The 21,174-nt window shown below is 54.4% G+C and overlaps 1 protein-coding gene across 4 annotated transcripts in view; it reads right to left on the minus strand.

The window, feature by feature from the left end:
• CDC42BPB (CDC42 binding protein kinase beta) overlaps positions 1-21,174 on the minus strand; it is a 101,623-nt gene that overhangs the window by 10,459 nt on the left and 69,990 nt on the right. For 2 of the 4 annotated variants that reach the window (XM_047735399.1, XM_047735400.1), the window contains exons 14-30: positions 20,497-20,607; positions 18,583-18,827; positions 18,369-18,474; positions 17,808-17,932; positions 17,343-17,448; positions 15,996-16,144; positions 14,591-14,685; positions 13,009-13,088; positions 8,844-8,933; positions 8,426-8,503; positions 6,909-7,014; positions 5,878-6,014; positions 5,215-5,354; positions 3,693-3,774; positions 2,455-2,671; positions 2,189-2,251; positions 425-1,021 (exon numbers count right to left, since the gene is read on the minus strand). In XM_047735399.1, coding sequence (XP_047591355.1) covers positions 425-1,021; positions 2,189-2,251; positions 2,455-2,671; positions 3,693-3,774; positions 5,215-5,354; positions 5,878-6,014; positions 6,909-7,014; positions 8,426-8,503; positions 8,844-8,933; positions 13,009-13,088; positions 14,591-14,685; positions 15,996-16,144; positions 17,343-17,448; positions 17,808-17,932; positions 18,369-18,474; positions 18,583-18,827; positions 20,497-20,607 — 2,527 coding nt within the window. The remainder of the gene's footprint in view (positions 1-424; positions 1,022-2,188; positions 2,252-2,454; positions 2,672-3,692; positions 3,775-5,214; positions 5,355-5,877; positions 6,015-6,908; positions 7,015-8,425; positions 8,504-8,843; positions 8,934-13,008; positions 13,089-14,590; positions 14,686-15,995; positions 16,145-17,342; positions 17,449-17,807; positions 17,933-18,368; positions 18,475-18,582; positions 18,828-20,496; positions 20,608-21,174) is intronic. The other 2 variants (XR_007128471.1, XM_047735401.1) reach the window with 2 other exon arrangements.

Genomic DNA, 21,174 nt, shown 5'->3' on the forward strand with positions numbered 1-21,174 from the left:
CTCAACATCAGCACGTGCCCTGTGACCCGTCTCCTCACTCCCTGCTCCCGCCCGACCTGCTGCTTCTCTGACTCCGGCTACACCGAGCAGGAGATCTGAGCCATAGAGTCTGCTGAGAGAGCCCAGACAGCAGGCTGCGTGGGACGTGTCCCCAAAGAGCCAACTCGTGGCCCTGACTCACTGGGCTCAGGCCTTAGAGACTCCTGTCCCGGGACCCCCCCCCCACCTCCCGCTGGTCCGAGAGGTGCAGTCAGGAGCACATCTTCTCCTGAAGAAATGCAGGCGCCTGCCACCCCCACCCCGGGGCCCCTCTAACTGCTCAGCTGAGGGACTGAGACACAAACCAAAGCGAACTAGAACGCATGCTGACTGTCGAGGTGACGAGCGGCAACAGGGATATGGCAACAGAAAAACATATACATACTACAGGCAACAGGCGCCGCAGGCCACATGAGCTCCTGCATGCGTGACCTCCGACCTTGTGGGTCCACGTACAGTCCCATGTGGCTGAAGCAAAGCAGGTACTCCTCGCTTTTGAGCTCCACAGCACAAAGGGCATCAAAAGACTGCTGTGAGAGGAACGTAAGCGAGGGGTCATTGGGATTTACCAGGGTTAGAGCCTGCCCGTCCCCCTGGGGGCTCAGCAGAGAGAACCCAGACGGGTAGCCCACACACAGCTTGTCCTTGAGTGCGGCCATCCACTGCACAGTGCCGGGGGCCACGATTTCATTGACCTTCCTGTGGAAAGGCCTAGTTCTCTGGACCTCATAGCAAAGGACCAGGCGCTTCACAGCCGCAAACAGGCAGGTGGAGGAGCTCTTCCTCAGCGTCGCCGTTGCGATGAGCTGGCAGCCTTTTGTTTCTGGAAGCTTGACGTCGGCGCTGCTTTCTGCCCCATCGAAAGCAGACCACGGACAGAGATGAACGTGGTGGTTCCGGCCGCAGAGGAGGACGGCAACTTTCTCTTTGGGAGCAAGCTCGATCTGGTAGACTTTCTTGTAGTCAGCAACACGGACGATCACTGCGGGAACGGAATAGCGGAATCTCAGCGGCTCAGGAGCACCTGCGCGAGCGCGCCAGGAACCTCGCCATCGGCTCCCTGCCCTGCCAACCAGCTCTAGAACACGCTCGAGAACGTGCCTCCAACCCTGCCAACCTCAGGGTCCTGCAGATGCCAGGGCAGCGCCCTCCTTCAGGAGCCCCCAGGGGCCACCCCAATCTCACACTCCTCTGCCTCCATGGTACCAGCACCCCAACCCCCCTGCCGCCCGGGCTGGGAGATGCCAAGCACACCACGGCCTCGGGGGGTGGATCTGGATCTCTTCCCCGTTCATCCCCCAAGAAAAGAACCCTCGGGTTGCACATGGGGAGCAAAGGTCTGTCTACAACCTCACTGGACCCTCAGATAAACTCTCTGAAAGCAGCCACCCCCAAATTAACCCACTATCCCCAATACCCTAACTGGTGTAGGACCTGCACTAAGGGCTCTCTGAGCAGAGCCTTCAGTCTGGAACCTGAGGGACCAACAGCCCTGGGCGCGGGCTGGCAGGAGCCACTGCTGGTGACACGTGTTCCCACCAGGCTCAGCAGGAAGGGAATGCTGGCCACCACGGAGCAGCTCCTCATTTCTGGGGGATGTGCCCGGAGCCCGTCCCAGGGGCCAGGCCAGTTCTAATCTGCCTGTGTTTCTCTCCCGAGACACAGGATGGTGAAGAGAGGAGATGGGGCTACTTTGCATTTTCTTGCCAGGAAGAAGGAAATACCCCACTTTGAAGCAGAGGAAAGCAAGCTTCAGGAAGGCATCAGCACATCGAGGAATTCAGTAAATCATCTTCCTTCTAGGAGGCTCTCCCTGTCCCCATCTCTCCCCTTAGTCCTGTCCTCCACGAGCTCAGTGGGTGCAGGAAGCCACTCGCCACCCCACCCGTGGTGCTGGTGGGTCTCTGTGCTCTGCTGAACCTGCGGGTAGAGCCTAGCCCTGACTCTGAGGCACCAGGGGACGCGCCACACACATCTGCTGAACATCTGTCTTATTTGCCACAGGTGATGTTTCTCAGCTGTTCGCCCTTCCCTTTGTTTATGGAATTCACACGTCACGAAGACGTCTTCGCTCCCAGGGATCCTGCTCCTCTTCCCGCACCTGTGTGTGTGAACCAGGGAGGGCAGACAGCAGCTCCTGGGCACTCACCATCGCGGGTCACCTCTATGACATACAGCCCTTCTTCTAGGCCGACCACGATCCTGTCCCCATCTGTCACGGTAGGAGGAGTAAGAACAACACACGGACGTCAGTACTATTGATGCACACCGTTCACTTCTCAGAGCAGACACAGGCACTCCATTCCCGCAGACACCACGCAGCAGGAGAGCAGATCGGGCCCCACAGGCCCCCGCGGACACACTCCGCCGTCCCCTGCATCATGAGCACAGCCCCGCACGGCACCAGGCACGCACCAATGACGGCGGCACTCAGGACAGCCTTGATGAGAGGCAGCGTGCTGTCGTAGGCCTCCTGCGGGACGTGCACGACCTGGTTCTTCAAGCGGTTCTTGTGGAGGATGGACTGCAGTCCTTCCAGAATCCCAACCCACTTCCTCTTCTCGTTCTCATTTTCTGTCAGAATGAGCAGTGAGCTGGTCTTAGAAGGTGTCCCTAAAAGAGAAGCTGTCACCTTCGTGACAAAGAAAAGAGCTGTAAGACAAACAAAGCACGGCACACAGATGCCCACAGCCTGGCCCTAACTCCCCGTGCTCGAGGCCGCGCTGCCCTGTACTGACTAAGGGTGATGGCGGAGTCCCGGTTCCGGGTGCCCACGGAGGTGGTGAGGGGCTCTGCTGCCATGAACAGGCGCCCCGCATCCCTTCCTTGTCAGACTGTGCTTTTGCCGACACTGATGGAGCGAGCCCACTTTAAAACGATTTCTTGAATGATCTTACTATACTTAACAAGACGGGAAAGACAGACTTGCCCACAAAAATGCTCTGCCCACACATGCTTAGCTGGGACTGTCCCCCAAGCATGTCCAGGAGCCTGGGCATCATAGGCTGCTGCAGAAGGTCAGCTTTAAGCACATGAGGATGGCAATTCTCTGTACTGCACGTGTGGGGCAGTTTCTGGGCGGGTAGGTGAGTTCAGTTAAGAGGACTCTTGGACTTCATTTTGCGGTCAGTGAAAATTCTCCTGTGTTTATAAAAAGTCCCAGTGGAGGGGTGGGGGTGACTCTTTCCTTAACCCACAATGGCTCAGAGGCTTCCTAATGCCACACCACCTAATAGGATCTCTGTGGGGGGCGGGGGGGGGGGGGACTCTCCACCTCGGCCAAGGAACATGCTGCCGGGACACATCTACTGATTCCTGCTGTTTGCTCCAGCTGAGGACCAGGAAGTCCCAGGGAGGGGAGCTGCGGGGGCACATTCCACTCATACAGGACCACGAGGTGGCTCCCAGCATCAGGCATGCTGTGACTGCACAGACAGACCAGGTGGGGTGCAGACGGGAAGGCAGTGCGGGTGACATGGGGGAGACGGGGCCCTGGGCAGGAGGGACCCCCACACAAGGGAAGGCATCTGCAGCGAGATATCTGCTGGGCTCTTGCTACGGCATACTGAAATGCTCCGAAGAATGGTTCCATCTTAAGCACGGGATTCCTTTTTTAGGGTTAACGAGACTTCTCTAAGGAACGGAAAACATACCCTGAATATACACGGGATATCTCGGCGGGAAGCGTGTATGACGTCTGAGGCCAGGACCGAGCTCACCGAGAACTCCTCATCTCTGGTGAGAAAAAGAACACTTGGAGCATCAGAAAGAAACACACAGCCAGGCCTGACCCCACCCCGCAGTGCTACAAATCTCCCAAGAGAGGATACTTCCATGGCTCTACTTTCTAGAATATACGGTCGGCCCCTCGCCTCCAGCGTGATGAGGAAGCACTTATGCTGACAAAGCCCGCAGACTCAAGAACCCCGCAGGTGTTCCGGTAACAAGGGACGTGTGAGAGTAAAAAGCCTTTCGTTCCCTGAGCCACATGGTTCTAGTCTATGCCAGATGCTTCCAGCCACAAATGCATCGCTGATTTAGCTCAGACCTGGCTCCAATCAAGTGACCGCTTGGTGACGGCTTCTAAGGGAAGGGGTGCAACCCGTGGAAACAGCCGTGCAAGCCCCATGTCGACCCTCTGAATCCGGGGCTCCACCTGACACCACTCCCGTGGCTGCCAGCCCGTGGGCTCTCGCCCACCAGGCCAGGGCCTACCTGTGCCCGGTGACGGACAGGCAGGATCGCCTGGGGATGTGGAAGTGACCCAGCCACATGGCTGTCCCTGGAGCCGTTGTCAGGGGCACCTGCCACAGCTGGGGCCACCCAAGCACTGGGGTGGAGACTGAGGTGCCGGGCTCTTGCCCAGGGCAGGTGCCGACAGGCAGACAAGAACCCTAACCCCGTGCTGAGCGTGTGACTTCTAATTTTTTTTTTTTTTAAGATTTTTTTTTTTAATTTATTTATTTGACAGAGAGAGATCACAAGCAGACGGAGAGGCAGGCAGAGAGAGATAGAGAGGGAAGCAGGCTTCTTGCTGAGCAGAAAGCCCGATGTGGGAACTCGATCCCAGGACCCTGAGATCATGACCTGAGCCGAAGGCAGCGGCTTAACCCACTGAGCCACCCAGGCGCCCGAGCGTGTGCCTTCTAGAACTGCTCTGTCCTCACAACCTCTCCGACCTGATCACGCAGTCGTGCCCACTTTACAAGTGGGGAAACGCAGAGGGGACGCTACCCCTAAGAGAAGCCAAGAGGGAGGGAGGGAGGGGGCTCTGCTGCTCCGTCTGCGGGACGCCAGAAGGCAGGTGGTGAGAGATGCCATGGCTGAGGGAGGGGTCATGCGGCAGAGCCCTGGGCTCCAGATTTCTGTCACTGAGAGAACGTGCAGGTACCGACGCCTTGGGCTGGGCAACGTGTTTCTGGGGAATCTCCTAGTTGTTCTCAGGGGCAGGTGGTCTTCTTACATTAAATACCTATGTGCCAAATTGTTGAGTGCAAAAATATCCACAGGGAAGTTTCTAGCATGCGGGTCTAACACCTGTTTACAGAAGTGCGTGATGACCAAGGCTGTGAAAGTGTAAGTGAGGTCAGAGACTACCCGGCAACAAACGCCCATCCTGGGCAACACGGAAGTCAGCCGGAGCTCGCGGGACAGGACAGAACGCACAGAACAGACCTGAGGTCCAGGACCTGGCTGGCGACAACGCCAGGCTGGGTGGACTTTCCCTCGGGCAGGTCGTAGAGAAAGAGCTTGCAGTCACAGACCACTGCGTAAGCCCGCTGCCATCCTTTCTTCACCCCGGTGGGCTTCGGGACCTACGGGCAACAGTGAGAACATTCCATCAGGCCGGAAAGGCCAGGCCCTGGGCCCCAGGAGCCTCCTTACCAAGGCTTCCTGTCCAGCTGCTGCATGGTTGGCCTGCTTCTCCAAGGACAGCTGCCCCCATGACTCAGGGCACGACTAGGGAGGGGTCCATGCAGGATAAAAGGTGACGCAGGGGACAAAGTGGGGAACTCGGCAAACAGGTGTGTCCACACCACACACAGCATCTTGGAATGCTGTAGCTCTGAGGCCGTCTGGACCCAGCACTCAGCTCTGGAACCCTGTCTTTAAGTGGCTGAAAGATGGGGTCAAGGGTATCTCCCGACTGAGGATCTTCTGGGGTCCTCAGAACCCAGGTCTGAATGCCAGAGGGGAGGCCTCCCAGGACCAGCACAAAGACTTCACAAAGCAACAAAGGTCATCCGGAGAGCGCTGCGGCGGACAGTGGGCCATCATGCCCAAGACAGGGACAGCAGAACTGACGCACGCACCCTCCCTGCTCTCCCCATGTCCTACCTTAACATAGCCCTTGTAGGCTGTTCCTATGCCCCTCTGCACATCCACGCCCAGAGGCCGCTTGGACTGCTCAGGAGGGATGGGGCACACCTGGGGCGCGCTCTCTCTGCAGGATACGTGGCACGCGAACGAGCACACTGGGAAAATGAAGGCGCACTGCCGTCAGAACCTGCTTCCTCCACAGCAGAAGCCACAGGAGGGCGTGGGCCGCACATGGGGCCATGCGGTAATCCCCACACGTCATGGGAACGGCCCGGACCCCCGAGCAGAGCGACCGGTTTCTAGAACAGAAGCTCTGGGACTCTGGCACCGAGTGGCCCCCGCACATGCACGTGGGAGCCCTGACAGGGCGTGAGGGCCAGCGCAGACAGGTGGCCGCAGAGCTGTGCGCGCTGCTCCCCCAGGTAGCTGGGCCTCAGTCCCCACAGCTCCGTCCCCAGATCACCCACAGAGGAAGCCACCTGCGGGTGTGTGACAGAACAGTGGCTCCGAGGATAGACAGGGGTCCTGGCAGCCGATCTGAAGTCCTGCCATGAACAAAGTAGGTGGCTTCTGCGGCCAGGTAGAAGCACAGAAAGCTGCTTTTGCAGAGCCCCCCCCCCCCGCGAGCAGCAGTTAGGACTTCAGCGGGCTGCTTGTCGGTGACCCGGGCTGTCACATTGCCCCGCGGTGGCCACGCTGACAGACTGAGTGAGGTACGGGGCACCCAGAGGTTCCAAGGCCAACCATGATGCCAGGAGAGACAGAACACCTCCGCCTACCCTCACTGGCAGGACGGTAGGAGAGTGAAGTTGTTTAGTGTCTGCTCTTCCTGATTTTCCGGAAGGACTGCAGACATTTCATTTCACAGTAACCAAGAGCCCACAGATAACCTGGGTCCCTGTGGCCCTGTGGTCTCCCAAAGTTCAAATAAGCATTTATCCAACTAAAGAGAGCATCTGCCCTCGCCAGCTCACCACTGGCTCGTGTCCACTGCTCCCCAACCCACAGTGCGCCCAGGCCCGCGCAGGCACCCTGCGGCCTCCACTCACCCTCGCAGGCGTAGCCCTGCCGGATCAGGCCCACCATCAGGGACGTGCAGTGGCTGCACTGTGTGGGGCTGGAGAAGGACTTGATGCTGAACTGGTGAGCTTTTGGCTGGAGGAAGAACATCAAGAAGGTGAGACCCAGGCTCTGAGCAGAGACCACCAGTCTGCTGCGATCACACTGATAGCCTTGGGTATGACCTTGAGAAGCTGAGAATGTGCAGTTTCACTCCGACGTGTACATGTGCCTTCCTGGTGATAACCTAAGAGCAGAGCCGACCACCCGCCTCCCAAGCTCAAGCCATAACAGAAGTCAGCACACGCCTCCCCTGGGGCGCGGCCCTGCTTCCAGAAACAGCAAGGGGCTCGGCAGGGGTGCGCTGGCACCAGCGCCTGGCCTCCTGGGGGCCGCCACCCAGGGCTGCACATGCATGCGAGACCCACAGTCGCGCAAGAAACCCATGGCAGCCCTGCTCCCGAGAGCAAGGGCAGGGACAGACTGCCGTCCCTTGTCGGGAGGGCGGGCGCACCACATGATCCACCCCGGGGGACAGAGCGTGAGGCCGAACAGAGGAGCAAGCTGGAAGCCCGCAGAACTGAGAGTGTGTAAAGCTCTAAAAGAAAGGATAATTACTCGGGGACACAAATGCCACAGGACCACAGGTAAGAAGCAAGGGAGTGGGCAACACCAAATCCAAAGGCTAGTGCCCCCAACTAGCCTAACAAAGCTAACTAAACCCAAAGCCTAACAAAATCAAGTGTCTAGCTGGCCCACTGTCTCCGGCTTGTTCGCGGAGAATGAAGCGTCTGAGGGCATCAGGCCATGCGCTTGCTAAGCCGGACACTTCGGGCCTCCTCACGAGAGCCCAGAGCCGGTGCGCGGCCCTCCACACACACTCCTGGGAAGGACAAGGTACCGAACTGCGCACTGGGCGCCGTTCTGCTTACTTTGGGGAAATCACCCTTCCACGAACCACATGGTTCTCTCCCATTCCAAGTGCAGACAGACAGATGGATGTCAGGTGGAAAGAGCATGGCGGACACATGACCGGAGTGGTCACTGCTGGAGAAGGAAGTGTGGTCTGGGAGATGAAGAAGAGGAGACTGATTTTGAAATTTCCCAGTTAACACACAACCCTGTGTCATTCACTGGTTGATTTAAGGAGACACAGGGTCGGGCGCCTGAGTGGCTCAGTTGGTTAAGTGTCTGCCTTTGCCTCAGGTCATGATCTCAGGTCATGATCTCAGGTCCTGGGATTGAGTCCTGCTTCAGGCTCCCTGCTCGGCGGGGAGCCTGCATCCCCCTCTACCCCTCCATTGCTTGTGCTCTCTCATATACTCTCTCAAGAAAATAAATTCTTAAAAAATGAGAGGTAAGGTCCTGACACTTCGTGGACCACACACTGTCACAGCAAGCCATTACTAGACACCAGGGTCTCACTGTGCACACAGAAACAGTCTTATTTATACAAAGTTATCTCCTAAAACTGAGAAGGAGGCACGGGTGCAAAGCCAGGCCCTACCTTTGGTCCGGCCAGCGCGAGGGGCTGCGTGGTGGGCAGCGGCACAGCGGGTGGCCTCTGTGTGGCCCGAGCCATGTCCTGGGGACAAGCAGGGACAGGTGAGCATCCTCTGAGCTCGCTACTGCTCTTACATGTCACACCCTGCTTGGGATTCATTTCTCTCTCGAACCGATTAATAATGAATGGCATTTTTAATCTCCTACATTGTTGAGACATCTGTCAGAGCAGGCCTCATCCAGCGGGTAATCTGACGATAACTGAGACCCAAGTTGGGCTCGACAGCTGGCAGAGGGTCCTGCTACAGGCTGAGTGGCAGGCGTGGGGGCCCCCCTGGCGTGAGCACGGCCCTGCCTATCAAGGACATAGGCGAGAAGGGGACCCCAGGGCTCGCAGGGGGTAACAGGGTAATACTGCTTACTTCGTGCTGTTCTGTGCTTGCGGCCACGGAAACCGATGGGGACACCTCTGCCTTTGGAGCCTGTGTCTCTTGCTCCCCAGCTGAGCCACTCTGTGAAGACAAAGGCAGAGACACACAATGGGAAAGAGAGAACTTCGCAGAAGTCAGACTCTGATTGCTGGGTCTGTCCCCCTGGAGAACTGAAGTCCCACCTAGGCCCAGACGCTCGTCATGTCCCATCAGAGCCCACTTTACTCACAGCTGTGCTGCCTTCCCTGAGGACCACTGCCCTTGGCATTCTAAGACCGGAGTGGTGACAGGAGGACTGCGTGGTCTGACAAGTCAAGGTTATTACCAAAGGCCAGAGGCCACCTTCCTCACCCTCCACCTGCAGCCCTGACCACCTGTTCTCCCTTCCACCCTCTATTGAAGGGGCAGGAACTGGAAACCGCCGACCCACTCTTCTCGTTCAGAAGTGACTTTATCTATAGCTGGTATCGTTAAGCTAAAGGAGTCCAGTACTTTTTAACCTCATTTCGGGGGCCAAGAAGAAATTACGATGTCAATAAGGGTCTGGGGCCTATGACCCAGAAGTAAGAATTTCCTTGAAAGTTTTACAACACGGGAAGGCAATGTTTTGTTCTAAGATTCCCAAGTTAATTTCACAATTGAAACTGAAGCTAAAGCTTTGAATCTAATTTGAAGCTGTTTTTATAACCACTTAAAAAGGACCTCATTTCCAGTGTTCCTTAAATTGTTTCCTCACGAACGACTGTGACTATTTGCATAGACATGCGTAAAGCACGTACATATGCTCCATAAGCGTGAGCACTGTGACATGGAGGTGGCTGGTGGGTTCTTATGGGAACAGTTTATAGCTTTATCTAGTGTTCCACACTGAAATCCCAGTGACGCAAACCAGGAAACACTTCCTAAAAGTTGGAATGAGCGAGGTTCCTGTACAAGGAGCTGAATTCAGACAGGAAGGTATGTCTGCTCATGAACACACACGACCACGCACCACACTATTTAAATCTGTTAGCAAACTCATGAGAGAAATGCTCTGTGAATTAGCTAATCATCAAAGTGCAAACTAAGTGGGGCGTCTGGGTGGCTCAGTGGGTTAAGCCTCTGCCTTCAGCTCAGGTCATGATCCCAGGGTCCTGGGATAGAGCCCCGCATCGGGCTCTGCTCAGCGGGGAGCCTGCTTCCCTCTCTCTCTGCCTGCCTCTCTGCCTACTTGTGATCTCTCTCTGTCAAATAAATAAATAAAATCTTTTAAAAAAAAAAAACAAACTAAGCAAATTTCTCCCATGAGGAATAGTACACGCATTAGAGTTCCATCTCTAGACAAACGAAGTAAAAGGATGCGAGCTAACTGAATTTCAGCCACATGATGGCCTGGCTAGTCTCCCTTGGTTGGGGAGTCCAAGCATGGGAATGAGGGATGAGGAGCCGTCCACATCTGAGGGCAGCTGGGGACACAGGGAGGGTGGTGGGGGGCCAGCACGGGCCGCGGCTTACTTCTTCCCGAGAGGCTGGCAGAAGATGTGGGGAGGAGGCAGAGTCCTTGGTTGCGACAGACGGTGGGGTGGAGGGGAACGAGAACCATCAAAATACACTGACTCCGTCACTGTAACCAACACTATAGTATTTAACGATGTGTTTGTACAGAGAAAGCAAGGTAGAAACTTCTAGAAGATGGTTCTCAGGTCTGGAAACACCTGACAAACCCAGACTCTGACCAAGGATTTTTTCTTTCCATCAATGAGTGTCCTTCGTCCTCAAACCACAGAGGGAAGGAGGGCGAAGGCCAAACATGGAGATGGCAGGAGTGCCGGCTGCTGGATATAGAGGCCTCCGTCCAGGTCCACGATGGGACCACCTCCCCAAGGACCACTCCTCTTGCCCCAAACCTGCAGAAAAGCCTCAGTTCTCCAGGCCACCTCCACCCGGTGAGGACGGCAGGCCTCGGTCTGTGGGGACATGCCTGGCGTTCCCGTGATGGGAGACACACGGGCCCCACGAGGCTGCAGGTCTCTGAAGGAAGCAGGTAAAACTATCTGCTTCTTAAAACTGAGGAGTTCAGGGTGCCTGGGTGGCTCAGTGGGTTAGGCTGCTGCCTTCGGCTCAGGTCATGATCTCGGGGTCCTGGGATCAAGTCCCGCATCGGGCTCTTTGCTCAGCGGGGAGCCTGCTTCCCTCTCTCCCTCTCCGCCTGCCTCTTTGTCTACTTGTGATCTCTCTCTGTCAAATAAATAAATAAAATCTTTTAAAAAAAAGAACTCTTATTAAAAACAAAAAACAAAAAACAAAAAACTGAGGACTTCAGGGAAAAGACAAACACCACCAGTTTGGTAAGAAACCTTTTTTTTTTTTTTTTTTTTTAAAGATTTATTTATTTGACAGTGATCACAAGTAGGCAGAGAGAGAGAGGGAAGCAGTCTCCCTGAGCAGAGACCCTGATGCGGGACTCAATCCCAGGACCCTGGGATCATGACCTGAGCCGAAGGCAGAGGTTTAACCCACTGAGCTACCCAGGCACCCCTCTAAGAAACCATTCTGACAGATGAACAGAAGCAGGTATGAGCCAGGGTGGCAGGAGTAATACAAACCTGCTTGATTTGGTCATAACCGACCCTAGGCAAGGACCACCGACAGATACAAGCCCGCTGGCACACAGCCAGCCAGCAGCCATCCCAAAGGCCCAGTGCTGACGAAGGTGGGGTGGGCTCTCGCAGACACCACCTCACCCTAATGACGAGGCCCGGCATCACCAACCCTACACGGGAAGTACCCCAGCATCACCAGTACACACAGGGGAAGTACCCAACATCTCCTGGGCAGAATCCGTGTCCAAATGTGCAACCCACTTCCAATCGTGAGGACTATCAGACAAATCAGAACATAGGACATTCTGCAGGGCAGCTGGGACGGCCACTACAGAAATGCCAATGTTATAACGATGGAGGTGGGGGAGCAGTGGGGGCCGCTGTTCCAGACCCAAGACCCATGTGTCCTATGGGCTTTGGCTGGATCCTGACAAGGGAAGGCTGGGCAGCGGTAAAGGACTTTGCTGGGGCAACAGGGGAAATGTACGTGCATGCTCTGCTATGGCATCAGCGCAAAACATCCTCTGCCTGCTAGCAACGGCGTGCTTATGTGCCAACACCCTGATCTCCAGACCCCACCGTGTCCGGGGACGTGTCTGTACACACAGATGGGGTCATACAGCTGAGAGAGACCCGTATGCTTACTGTACTACTCTTTCAAATTTCCTGAAGGCTTATAATTTTCTAAATAAAAAGCTGGAAATCAGTAAAAACAATGACACTTTGTCAGAAGTCCCATTAATGTGATCGGCTTTCATTATCTTAATTTCTGGCTTGTTTTAAGGGTTGCTTGACCCTAGTAAGGGTCCACCTCTAGCATTTTGGAAAAAGGAGGGAAAGGCTGTGCTGGGCCCACTAACAGCGCACACAGGGACGAAGTCAGGCTCACACACACCGACAGCTGCTTCCTTGGGCAGCCCCGACCTGCTCCCGCGGGGGTCACTCCCAGAGCAGAGGCGGCAGGTCGGTGACAGGGCACCTGGGGCTTGACTCCTCTCATAAACCACCTTTCCTCTACCTGCCCCTAGCCAATACAGGAGCCACTGAAAGGATAATGACACTGGCTTATTCTTCATCAGCTGCAGTATGAGAATCTGTATTTTCAAAACTGCCCTGGGCGTCTGGGTGGCTCAGTGGGTTAAGCGTGTGCCTTCAGCTCAGGTCATGATCCCAGTGTCCTGGGATGGAGCCCCACGTCAGGCTCCCTGCTCAGCAGGGAGCCTGCTTCTCCCTCTGTCTGCCACTCCCCCTGCTTGTGTGCTCTCTGACAAATAAATAAAAAACAAAACACAAAAATGCCTGAAATACTCAGCAAACAGCCAGAGGCCAGTGTAGATTTTCTTCCCCGAAGACGTGAAGCACTTTCTTAATCAACTTCCTTTTAGCCTGAGGACGCTTCTCTGGGAACCCTGTGAACACCTCAGATGCGTCTAACCGCACACACTGAACACCTGCGTCAGTGACGGGTCCGTGAAGGCAGAAAGCTGCGGGTGGCCCTGGGCGGGGTCACAGCATGTCATACTAGTTCCAACTTAACATCAATTCATTGATCACTTTGAAAAAGAACCACTTACTCTAAATGTCAGATCGTGTGCGAGAGGCGCAGTGTTGAAATACTCAAAAATGGAATCCTGAAAATCTGGAAGTTTGAGTCCTGTAAAAAAGAAACAAAGGCCAGTCAAAGCAGGTTTAAAAGACAGTCCGTGGTGTTTAGATGGGAAGATGTGACAGCATCAAGACATCAATCCCCCATACGCCAATTGGTAAATCTGATGCGATTCTAGTCATGTTCTAGTCATGGTCCGGAGACTCCCCAAGGAAGACAGTCTCAGGAATCCTTACAAAAGGGGGTTGGAAGAGAAGAACTACCAGATATTAAAACAGGTCCCCCAAGCCTCTTTAATCACGATCGAGTCAACAATGAACAAGGAGGAAAATCCAGAGATAGACTCTGGTGCTCCAGGGACTCATATGGGAAGAGTCACATATGAAACCAGTACAGAGAGGAACTTTCTAGTAACTGCTTTGAGACAACCGACTAGCCACAGGAAAAAAACAAAACCAGATCCATTCCTCAAACTGTACATCAGAGTCCATCCAACTGAATGAGCACTCCCGACGTAACCGATGAAACCGTACCAGCATGGACAGTACGAGCAACTCACTTGGAACACCTGGGGATTTGCGAGTATTTCCCTATGACTTGAGGAAAGGGAGAAGACTGATGAATTTACTGCACAAAAACTAAAAACAAAAAGCACTGAAAAACATAATGCTTGGTAAAAAACAAAACAGACTCCCCCAAACCCAAAAAACCAAACATAAAGTAAAAAAGACAAAACAGAAATGAGGAAAAATATCTGCAACTTCCATCACAAACAGAAGGCTCTAATCAATATACGAACCGCTTCTAGAAGAAAACCTGAAGTTTTAAAAATGGGCAAAAGATACAAACACATAAAAATTACAGAGTAAGAAATACGAGTAACACTTAAACATACAAAAGGTGCTCGGTTGTGCTCGTGACAGAGGACGTGCACGTGACCATGCTGAGGCTCCTCTGGCCTCCTGAGCATGCAGAACCACTCTGCGGCCACGGCGTAGGCAGGGACGCACGCGCTCGAGCCCCTGGGGCAGCAGAGTGGATCCAGCCGGAGTGGAGGGAAGCTCACTCTCTAACCAGCAACCCCAAAGAAACGGGAAGTGTCATACACATATGGCTGTCCTGTGACAGCAAGAGCAGAGCCCAGCACCGTCCGCAGGCCCCAGCAGAGCGTGGTGCGGTGTGGCCATGAGCTGGGACCACCTCGCATGCTGTGGCCCTATCCACGCACAGAACGGAGCCCCGAGCAGGCTGCCTTGTGTCACCAGGGGGATACGGATGCACACCTTTACACACACACGTATTTGCTGTGTATTCCAAGGTCCAACAGCAAGGCTAAACCAAAGCCCATGCGTACCTAAGGGGAAGGTATCTTTGATCATACCCTATTTCGGCTTTGAAATAAGTGGTCTGAACATACCCTATTTTGGCTTTGAAGTAAGTGGTTTCTTTACGTAACCCAAAAAAAAAAAAAAAAAAAATCTACAACAAAACCACATTCTTTAAAAAAAGCCTGTATGTAAGTAATTCAGAAGCTTATAATTTTAATTTACCAGTATCTGCTCTAAATTTTTCTTCCATCTTTTTCTTCAGAATTTCCATTTCTTCTAATAATTCTCTATTTTTGGCTTCGGAATCCTTTAGTTTACTAAAACAAAAAATAAAAAATAAATGGCTTTAAGCACACTGAGAACAGGTCATCCACACGCTGACTCAGCTAGTGTCAGGATGAGGGCAGGGGCTCATCTCCAGTGGCTAGGAAAGTGCCAGAACACCGCAGGCTCCCCGCTGAATGGATGTGCAGACACGCTCTCGGCCTGGGCGAGCCTACTGGGCATGTTATGGAGAGTATGACACTTCTGAATCATAAACAGACATGGATTTTAAAAATCATGGTTAATGCAGGTATATCTCAAGGCTGCCATGCAGTTTCCGACACTCCTACTCTCTTTCCAGAGGAGTCCTTTGCCCTCTGAGGACACACAACCTCTGAACGTCTTTCCCATAGCTGGCAAGATGGTGGGCTGCCCCTGAGACCATGACCACTGCCCAAGCACCGGGGCTCTTGGGGCTCCCACGCGATCACACAGCCATAGTCAGGCCGCGGCAGTTCACATCTGGCCCGCAGCTGAGCAGGGGCTTCTGTGCTGAACTAGCCGGGGCGCTGGCTGGCCCACCGCGCCTCTGCCTGTCTGTCTCACCATCTGTGAAATGTGGCTGCAGGACGGCCAGCCCACCGGGACGGTTGGGAGGGTCACGTCATTAACAGAATAAAACTCTTACGCGAGCATATTCAAATGGCAGCCATTATTACTCTTTTAGCCCAAACCAAGGAAATGGGTGACTCCATAATCCTGTCAGTGATGCCCTTGCTGACACCCAGGTCCCTGCCCCTCAGGAGGGGCTTGCGCCACTCCGAGCAGGGAGGCCCGGTTTCTACGAAGCAGCACGCTGGTGGTTACTGCGTCCTGAGCGTGCCAGGCCGTATCTGCAGACGGCGGCCTCTCGTGCCGTCCCGGCTGGATTTACTGTTGTGTATGAAGGCTGTTCCTAAGACTGCATGAAGTTGGAAAAGTGTTTTCAAATGGGGACACCATCTCCAACCTGTATTTTAAAGTTTCAGGTTAAAAGGAAAAACTTGAAGCTGATGAACGGAATGGCACTGTGGTGCACAAGAAGCCCAGAGCGGCCGCGTCCTGTCGCCCGGCACGGGGAAGATAAGCCTGGCCCTCGACACGCACAGACACACAGAACTACGGACTCACCACTCGCACTGCTCCCCGGAAACCCGAGCTGAACCCTCCAGCAGGAGGTGAAGGGCATCGGCACCGTCGCCCAGCCCGTTCTTCCTGAGCACCTACCAGGTGCCCAAGACGACCCCCTGCTCAGAGCTCCTCCTGTCAGCTGCCGCCCAAGGTCACACGGCCCCCTGCATGGTCGGACCACAGGACCAGGTACCTTTCAAAGGACAGATTCGTGTCTTTGACTTTCCTCAACTCCTCCTGAACCAGCTGCTTGGCCCGGATCTCTGCCTCGAGGGCGGACTGCAGCTCCAGCCGCGCCGACATGTCCAGCTTCTGACTCCGGCGGACTTTCCAAAGGGGATCCTGCAGATGCAATGGCGCAGGCGCGTCGTTAAGCTATTTATCTGTTAAACAAAATGCTGGCAAAAACACGTTCTTTTCTCTAAAACTTGTATTATCACATTTAATAATGAGTTAATTTAAACATTAACTTGATACTACCAGATATTATCAAAGTCCATACGACCCGATTTCAGTTCGGGCATTTTGTGACGTTTATTGTCACTTAGAGATCTTCTAAAGAACGAGCTGTACCTTTTCTTATTTTTTAAAAGAATAAAACTGAAACCCTAGTGCAACTTCTACTTAAGCTCACCAGACTCTCTCATGCGCCAAGATCTATCGCGAGATCTCAGCAGCCTTACTGTTCCTTCATCCTGAGACATTCTGCTGTTTCGCTCAAAGACTGTGTCCGTACGCATCTGTTAGTCCTGCCCAGGATGAAGGACCATAGTAACCGGGAAGGAGGAAGGACAGAGTAACTGAACGGAACCAGCCTGATGCCAGGGTCCTGTTCCTGCTGAGCCCAGTGTGGTCCGACCACTTTCAAGAGGGCTCGAAGTCTGGGGATGCCACTTTCATAGACCTTTTTAAAGTATTCCCTAAACACCGGGTTTTTCGTTTTCTACGCACAGAGTAAGGAGAAGATAACCCGATGTGGGGGCGCAGCGATGGGGACAGGCGCTTCAGCTGGATGCTAACGCTAGCGACTGCACTGAAATCTGGCAAAGGAGAGAAAACTCAGCGAGTCTTCCGATGCCTGAGTCCCACACGGATTTCCTCAATCAATAGGTGAAAACACACTTCTCGGGACAGAACGGAAAGACACTTTCATCCAGCGAGCCTCCGATACTAGTCTTCTGCAACAAGAACCTCATCAACCACTTTTGCTAATTTAGCACCTACGACCGCCTTCTCTCATCTTCTAGACGGTTTGTGCACTCGGTATATCTCCGCAAGGGCAGCGGCCCGTCCTCTGAGGCTCCCCCCACCCCAGAGCCTGGAGCTGGGTGATTACTTGCTGCGAGAGTGCCCTCTCGGGAGAGCCTGTGATCTCCAGGTAACTCACAGACCCTGAGCTCCTCGTGTCAGGGCTTTCACTGGCCACATGAAGTCCCATGTGACTGGTGCAACCCGCCTGGCACAAGGTGCATCGCGCTTAGCAGAAAGCCGTTAGTGAAGTCCGTTGCCGTAGAAATGCAGAGTTCAGAAGGAGGCCTACCAGTGCTCTGGACCCCAGACTGGAGCTCCTCAGGGCCTCGAGCTCTTCGGTCATCTTGGAGGCAAGAGCCTGAAGATAACCTCGGGCATCTTTCTCATCGCTGACCCTAGAGGAGGATCACACCCTGTGAGCAAGAGGAGCCAAAAACGAGACCAGGTTCCTGCCTTCCACAGGAGAGAGTGACACTGTGTCCTATCAGGCAGAACAGGCGCCCACGAAGGACGAATGCCTCTGCCGGCAAGGGCTGGCCCAGGCTCTTTCTGCTGTGCTGTGTGGAGGCCCGGCCTCCCACTCCCCAAACCCGGGGGGCGTGCAAAGCCTGACCCGCACCGTCAGTCACTTGGGGCGGTTTCTCCATTTTGGTCCAATTGCCTATCGCCACACAGAACTGTGGCCCCCAGACGTTAGCGATTTGTGCTGAGAAAGCGCATCGGCGAGGAGAGCCCAACGGGCACAGGCACGTACCACTGAATGATCTCCGCAATCTGGGCTTCCCAGTGGGCCACCGACTCCTTCTTGGCTGCCAGATCCTGCAGCTCGTCCTCTAGCTGTCTATTTTGTGCTGTGAGTTTATCCACAAAGGAACAAAGCTGAAATTAAACAATCATACCGCACAACTTACTATTGGTGCCTTTTAACTTTAACTTTTTTTTTTTTTTAAAGATTTTAAACTTTTGTATGCTCTGGGAATCTCTGTGGGAAGCTAGAAGCTAACCCGGCGCCCTTCAAAGATGACGCTGGTGTTGTTATAGCCCAAGTTCTCCTGAAGAGCCTGAAAACGTTCCTCGTTACAAAATATTGTCCCGAGTTGGTTTTCAATGTAGGCTTTTTGAGAGCATCTAACTTTGTACATCTCAATACAGATCTTAGCACACGAAGGGTAAGAGCTGGTGGTTTGGGGTAATCAGCAGCTTTTAACCCAGTGAAACACCCAATTCAGAAGACCGAGCCCATGACGCCCATAAGCACTAGGCTCCAGGACCCACAACCGAGGACATGGCGGCCACGCGCAGGGAGGCAGATTACCCTCTCGTTCTCAGCCGTGAGCTTCTTGTTCTCCTCCAGCAGCAAGGCTCTCTCGCGCTCGTACTTATCTCTTACTGTGCCTACCGCCTCCTCCATTTCTGTGTGCCTGGGAAGGTACGAGAGAGAGAGAGGAGTTAAGACGCCCGTGAGGCAGCCCCCCGGGGGCAGGCACACCAGCCCGCACCCAGATACTGCAGAGTGCATGGACACGTACCGCTCTCGCTTGGACTTCTCCAATTTGTCTTTTAACACGAGAACTTCCTTCTGCAGGGCCAGCTGGTGGCTCTCCGAATCGTGCACCTCCTTCTTCACATTTTTGACCTCCAGCACATGGGAGGCCTCACGCCTGACCAACTCCTCTTCATAAAACAGGACTTTCTTCTCGAGCTCAGATTTGATTTTGGAAATCTCCTGCTGGTGTTCTAAGGTGGCACCTGGTCCCCGGACTCCTTGCTTCATCTGAAGATAAAGGTGAAATAAAGTAAATTGCAGAGCTCTGTGTCCTCCTAAGGGCCCCATGGCCCATCACCCGCCCACCCAGTGACAGGCACTGCACCTGATGCATCCGGCCCCAGGGGCTGACAGGACCTGCCCTGCTGAAGGGACGTGCTCAGATCTGCCCGGGACCCCAGAAGCTCTGTCTCTACACCCTGACACGAATGGTCTTCAAAGCTTCCTCCCACTGCTTGTTCATCATGCAACACTATTCCTTTGAGGGCCGACTACGTGTCAGACGCCTCCATGGTAACCGGGTTGCACCGAGCTCTCTGCTCTTGCGGGGCCGAGGGGAGAGCCCAACAACGAACCAGTAACTAAGCAACGAGATGCTAACATCAGGCAGCTAACACAAGGCAGCGGGATAAGAATGGGGGTGGCACAAAGCAGACAACTAGGGAAGGCGGCACGGACACATGAAGCCCCATGTCAGAGGACAGGCAACGAGTCAGGCGCTGAGCTGGGAGTGAGCCATGTGCACAACAGGAGGGCGTCCGGGGTGGCTGCGGTCAGCAGGAAGGGAAGTGCTGGGAGGGGCGCCCTCAGGGTAGAGTCACTCTGAAAGTGACTGCTGGGCACTGAAGACAGGATGCGCTCTTGCTGCCACGTGGAGCACAGACTGTCACTCTGGACAGCGACAAGCACTCGGGCACAAGGGAGCAGAAGTCGAGGCCCACAGGGCAGCAAGGACGATGGAGAAAAATAGGCACCTCCGAGATGTGTACCGGGGGAGAGGGGAGCCCACCGTCTCTACTTCACAGACAAGGAAACCAAGGCTCAGAATGGGGACTTGCACACTCGAGAGCACACTAGGCTAACAACGAAACCTGCCAGGTCCTCACCCATTCCCTATGCTAGTGCCTTTCTTTTTTTCTTTTTAAATATTTTATTTATTTATTTAACAGAGATTACAAGCAGGCAGAGAGAGGGGGGGAAGCAGGCTCCCTGCTGAGCAGAGAACCCGATGCGGGGCTCGATCCCAGGACCCTGAGATCATGACCTGAGCCGAAGGCAGCGGCTTAATCCACTGAGCCACCCAGGCGCCCCACAAGTGCCTTTCTACTCGCTCCCTCCTCCCCTCCCTCCCGAGGTGCCTGAGGTGCCTGGCTTCCCCGACCCGGCCACCAGCCTGCCTCTTCAACTTCAGCAGCAGGATGTGGGCTTTTCCAGAAAAGGACTCCACTAAATTTAGAAGCACGAGATAAGGAAGCCTGGTTAAGCGTCTGCCTTTGGCTCAGGTCATGATCCCAGGGTCCTGGGACTGCGCCCCAAGTGGGGCTCAGTGCCCAGTGGGGAGCCTGCTTCTCCCTCCTCCTCTGTCCCACCCCCTCCCCCTCCTTGTGCCCAAGCCTCAGCATGTTCTCTCTCTCTCTCAAATACATAAAATCTTAATTAAAAAAAATTTCAAGACAAACGGCAGGTATCAGGTGTTAGTTTACCAGGGCTTTCTATAAATCGCCTGAGACTTTTTATAGAAAGAAAAGAAATGGAGGAACTTGGGTTTTAAAAGTGAAAAGCTGCCATAATGGCATGTTCTCCACGACCCGTGTTGTGTCCGCGACTGCCCCCCACCCCCCGCAAGCCCTCCACGACCGTTGGTGAGGGGCACAGTCTGGCCTCCGGCAGGCACTACCTTGAGGGCCTCGAGCTCACTCTCCACTTGCTTGGAGAAGTTCTCGCTGTGCTCACGGAGCTTGCGCTCCCTGGAGGCCTCTGCGACCGCGTCCTCCAGCCGCGCTTCCAGCTGTAAGAGGAACGCCCGCAGCTTACTGGCACGTAGTCGGCCCCCCGACAGGGGCCCTCAGCCAGCGCAGTCCCGAGGGCCTCAGGATCCTCCCCTCCTCGTCAGACTTCATCCCCAGACGAGGGCTGAGAAACACATTCGAGACTTAACCGGAGCGGCTGGTCGGTAATAAACAAGCTTAAATTCTAACGTAAATCAGAAACTTGGCATTCAATTTCAAGAAAGGATGCTGAGTGGTGACACAAGTACTTGGATGTCTGGGGACAGGAAGGCATCTACCCGGCGACAGACGTCACGCACGCGCGGGTGGGGGTGCAGTGGAAGGACTGGGCCTCGGAGTTGCGCCCCAACCCGCAGCACCTCCTGCGGGGCGGGGCCGGTAGCGCTCAGCTGGGGGGAACGTGCCCGTCTGCAGCTCCCGCTGCAACTACGAACTTATCTGGGTTGTGAACTAACCCGAGAAGAAAACAAAGATGCTCTCTGAGACCCAGCGACTAAGCGCAAAAAGGCCCTTCTTTTCCTAATTACCTGGGTTTTCTTCAAGTACTTTATCCAAAACAGTGTAAC

The sequence above is a fragment of the Lutra lutra genome, chromosome 7, assembly GCF_902655055.1.
Source record: "Lutra lutra chromosome 7, mLutLut1.2, whole genome shotgun sequence".
NCBI classification, from domain to species: domain Eukaryota; kingdom Metazoa; phylum Chordata; class Mammalia; order Carnivora; family Mustelidae; genus Lutra; species Lutra lutra.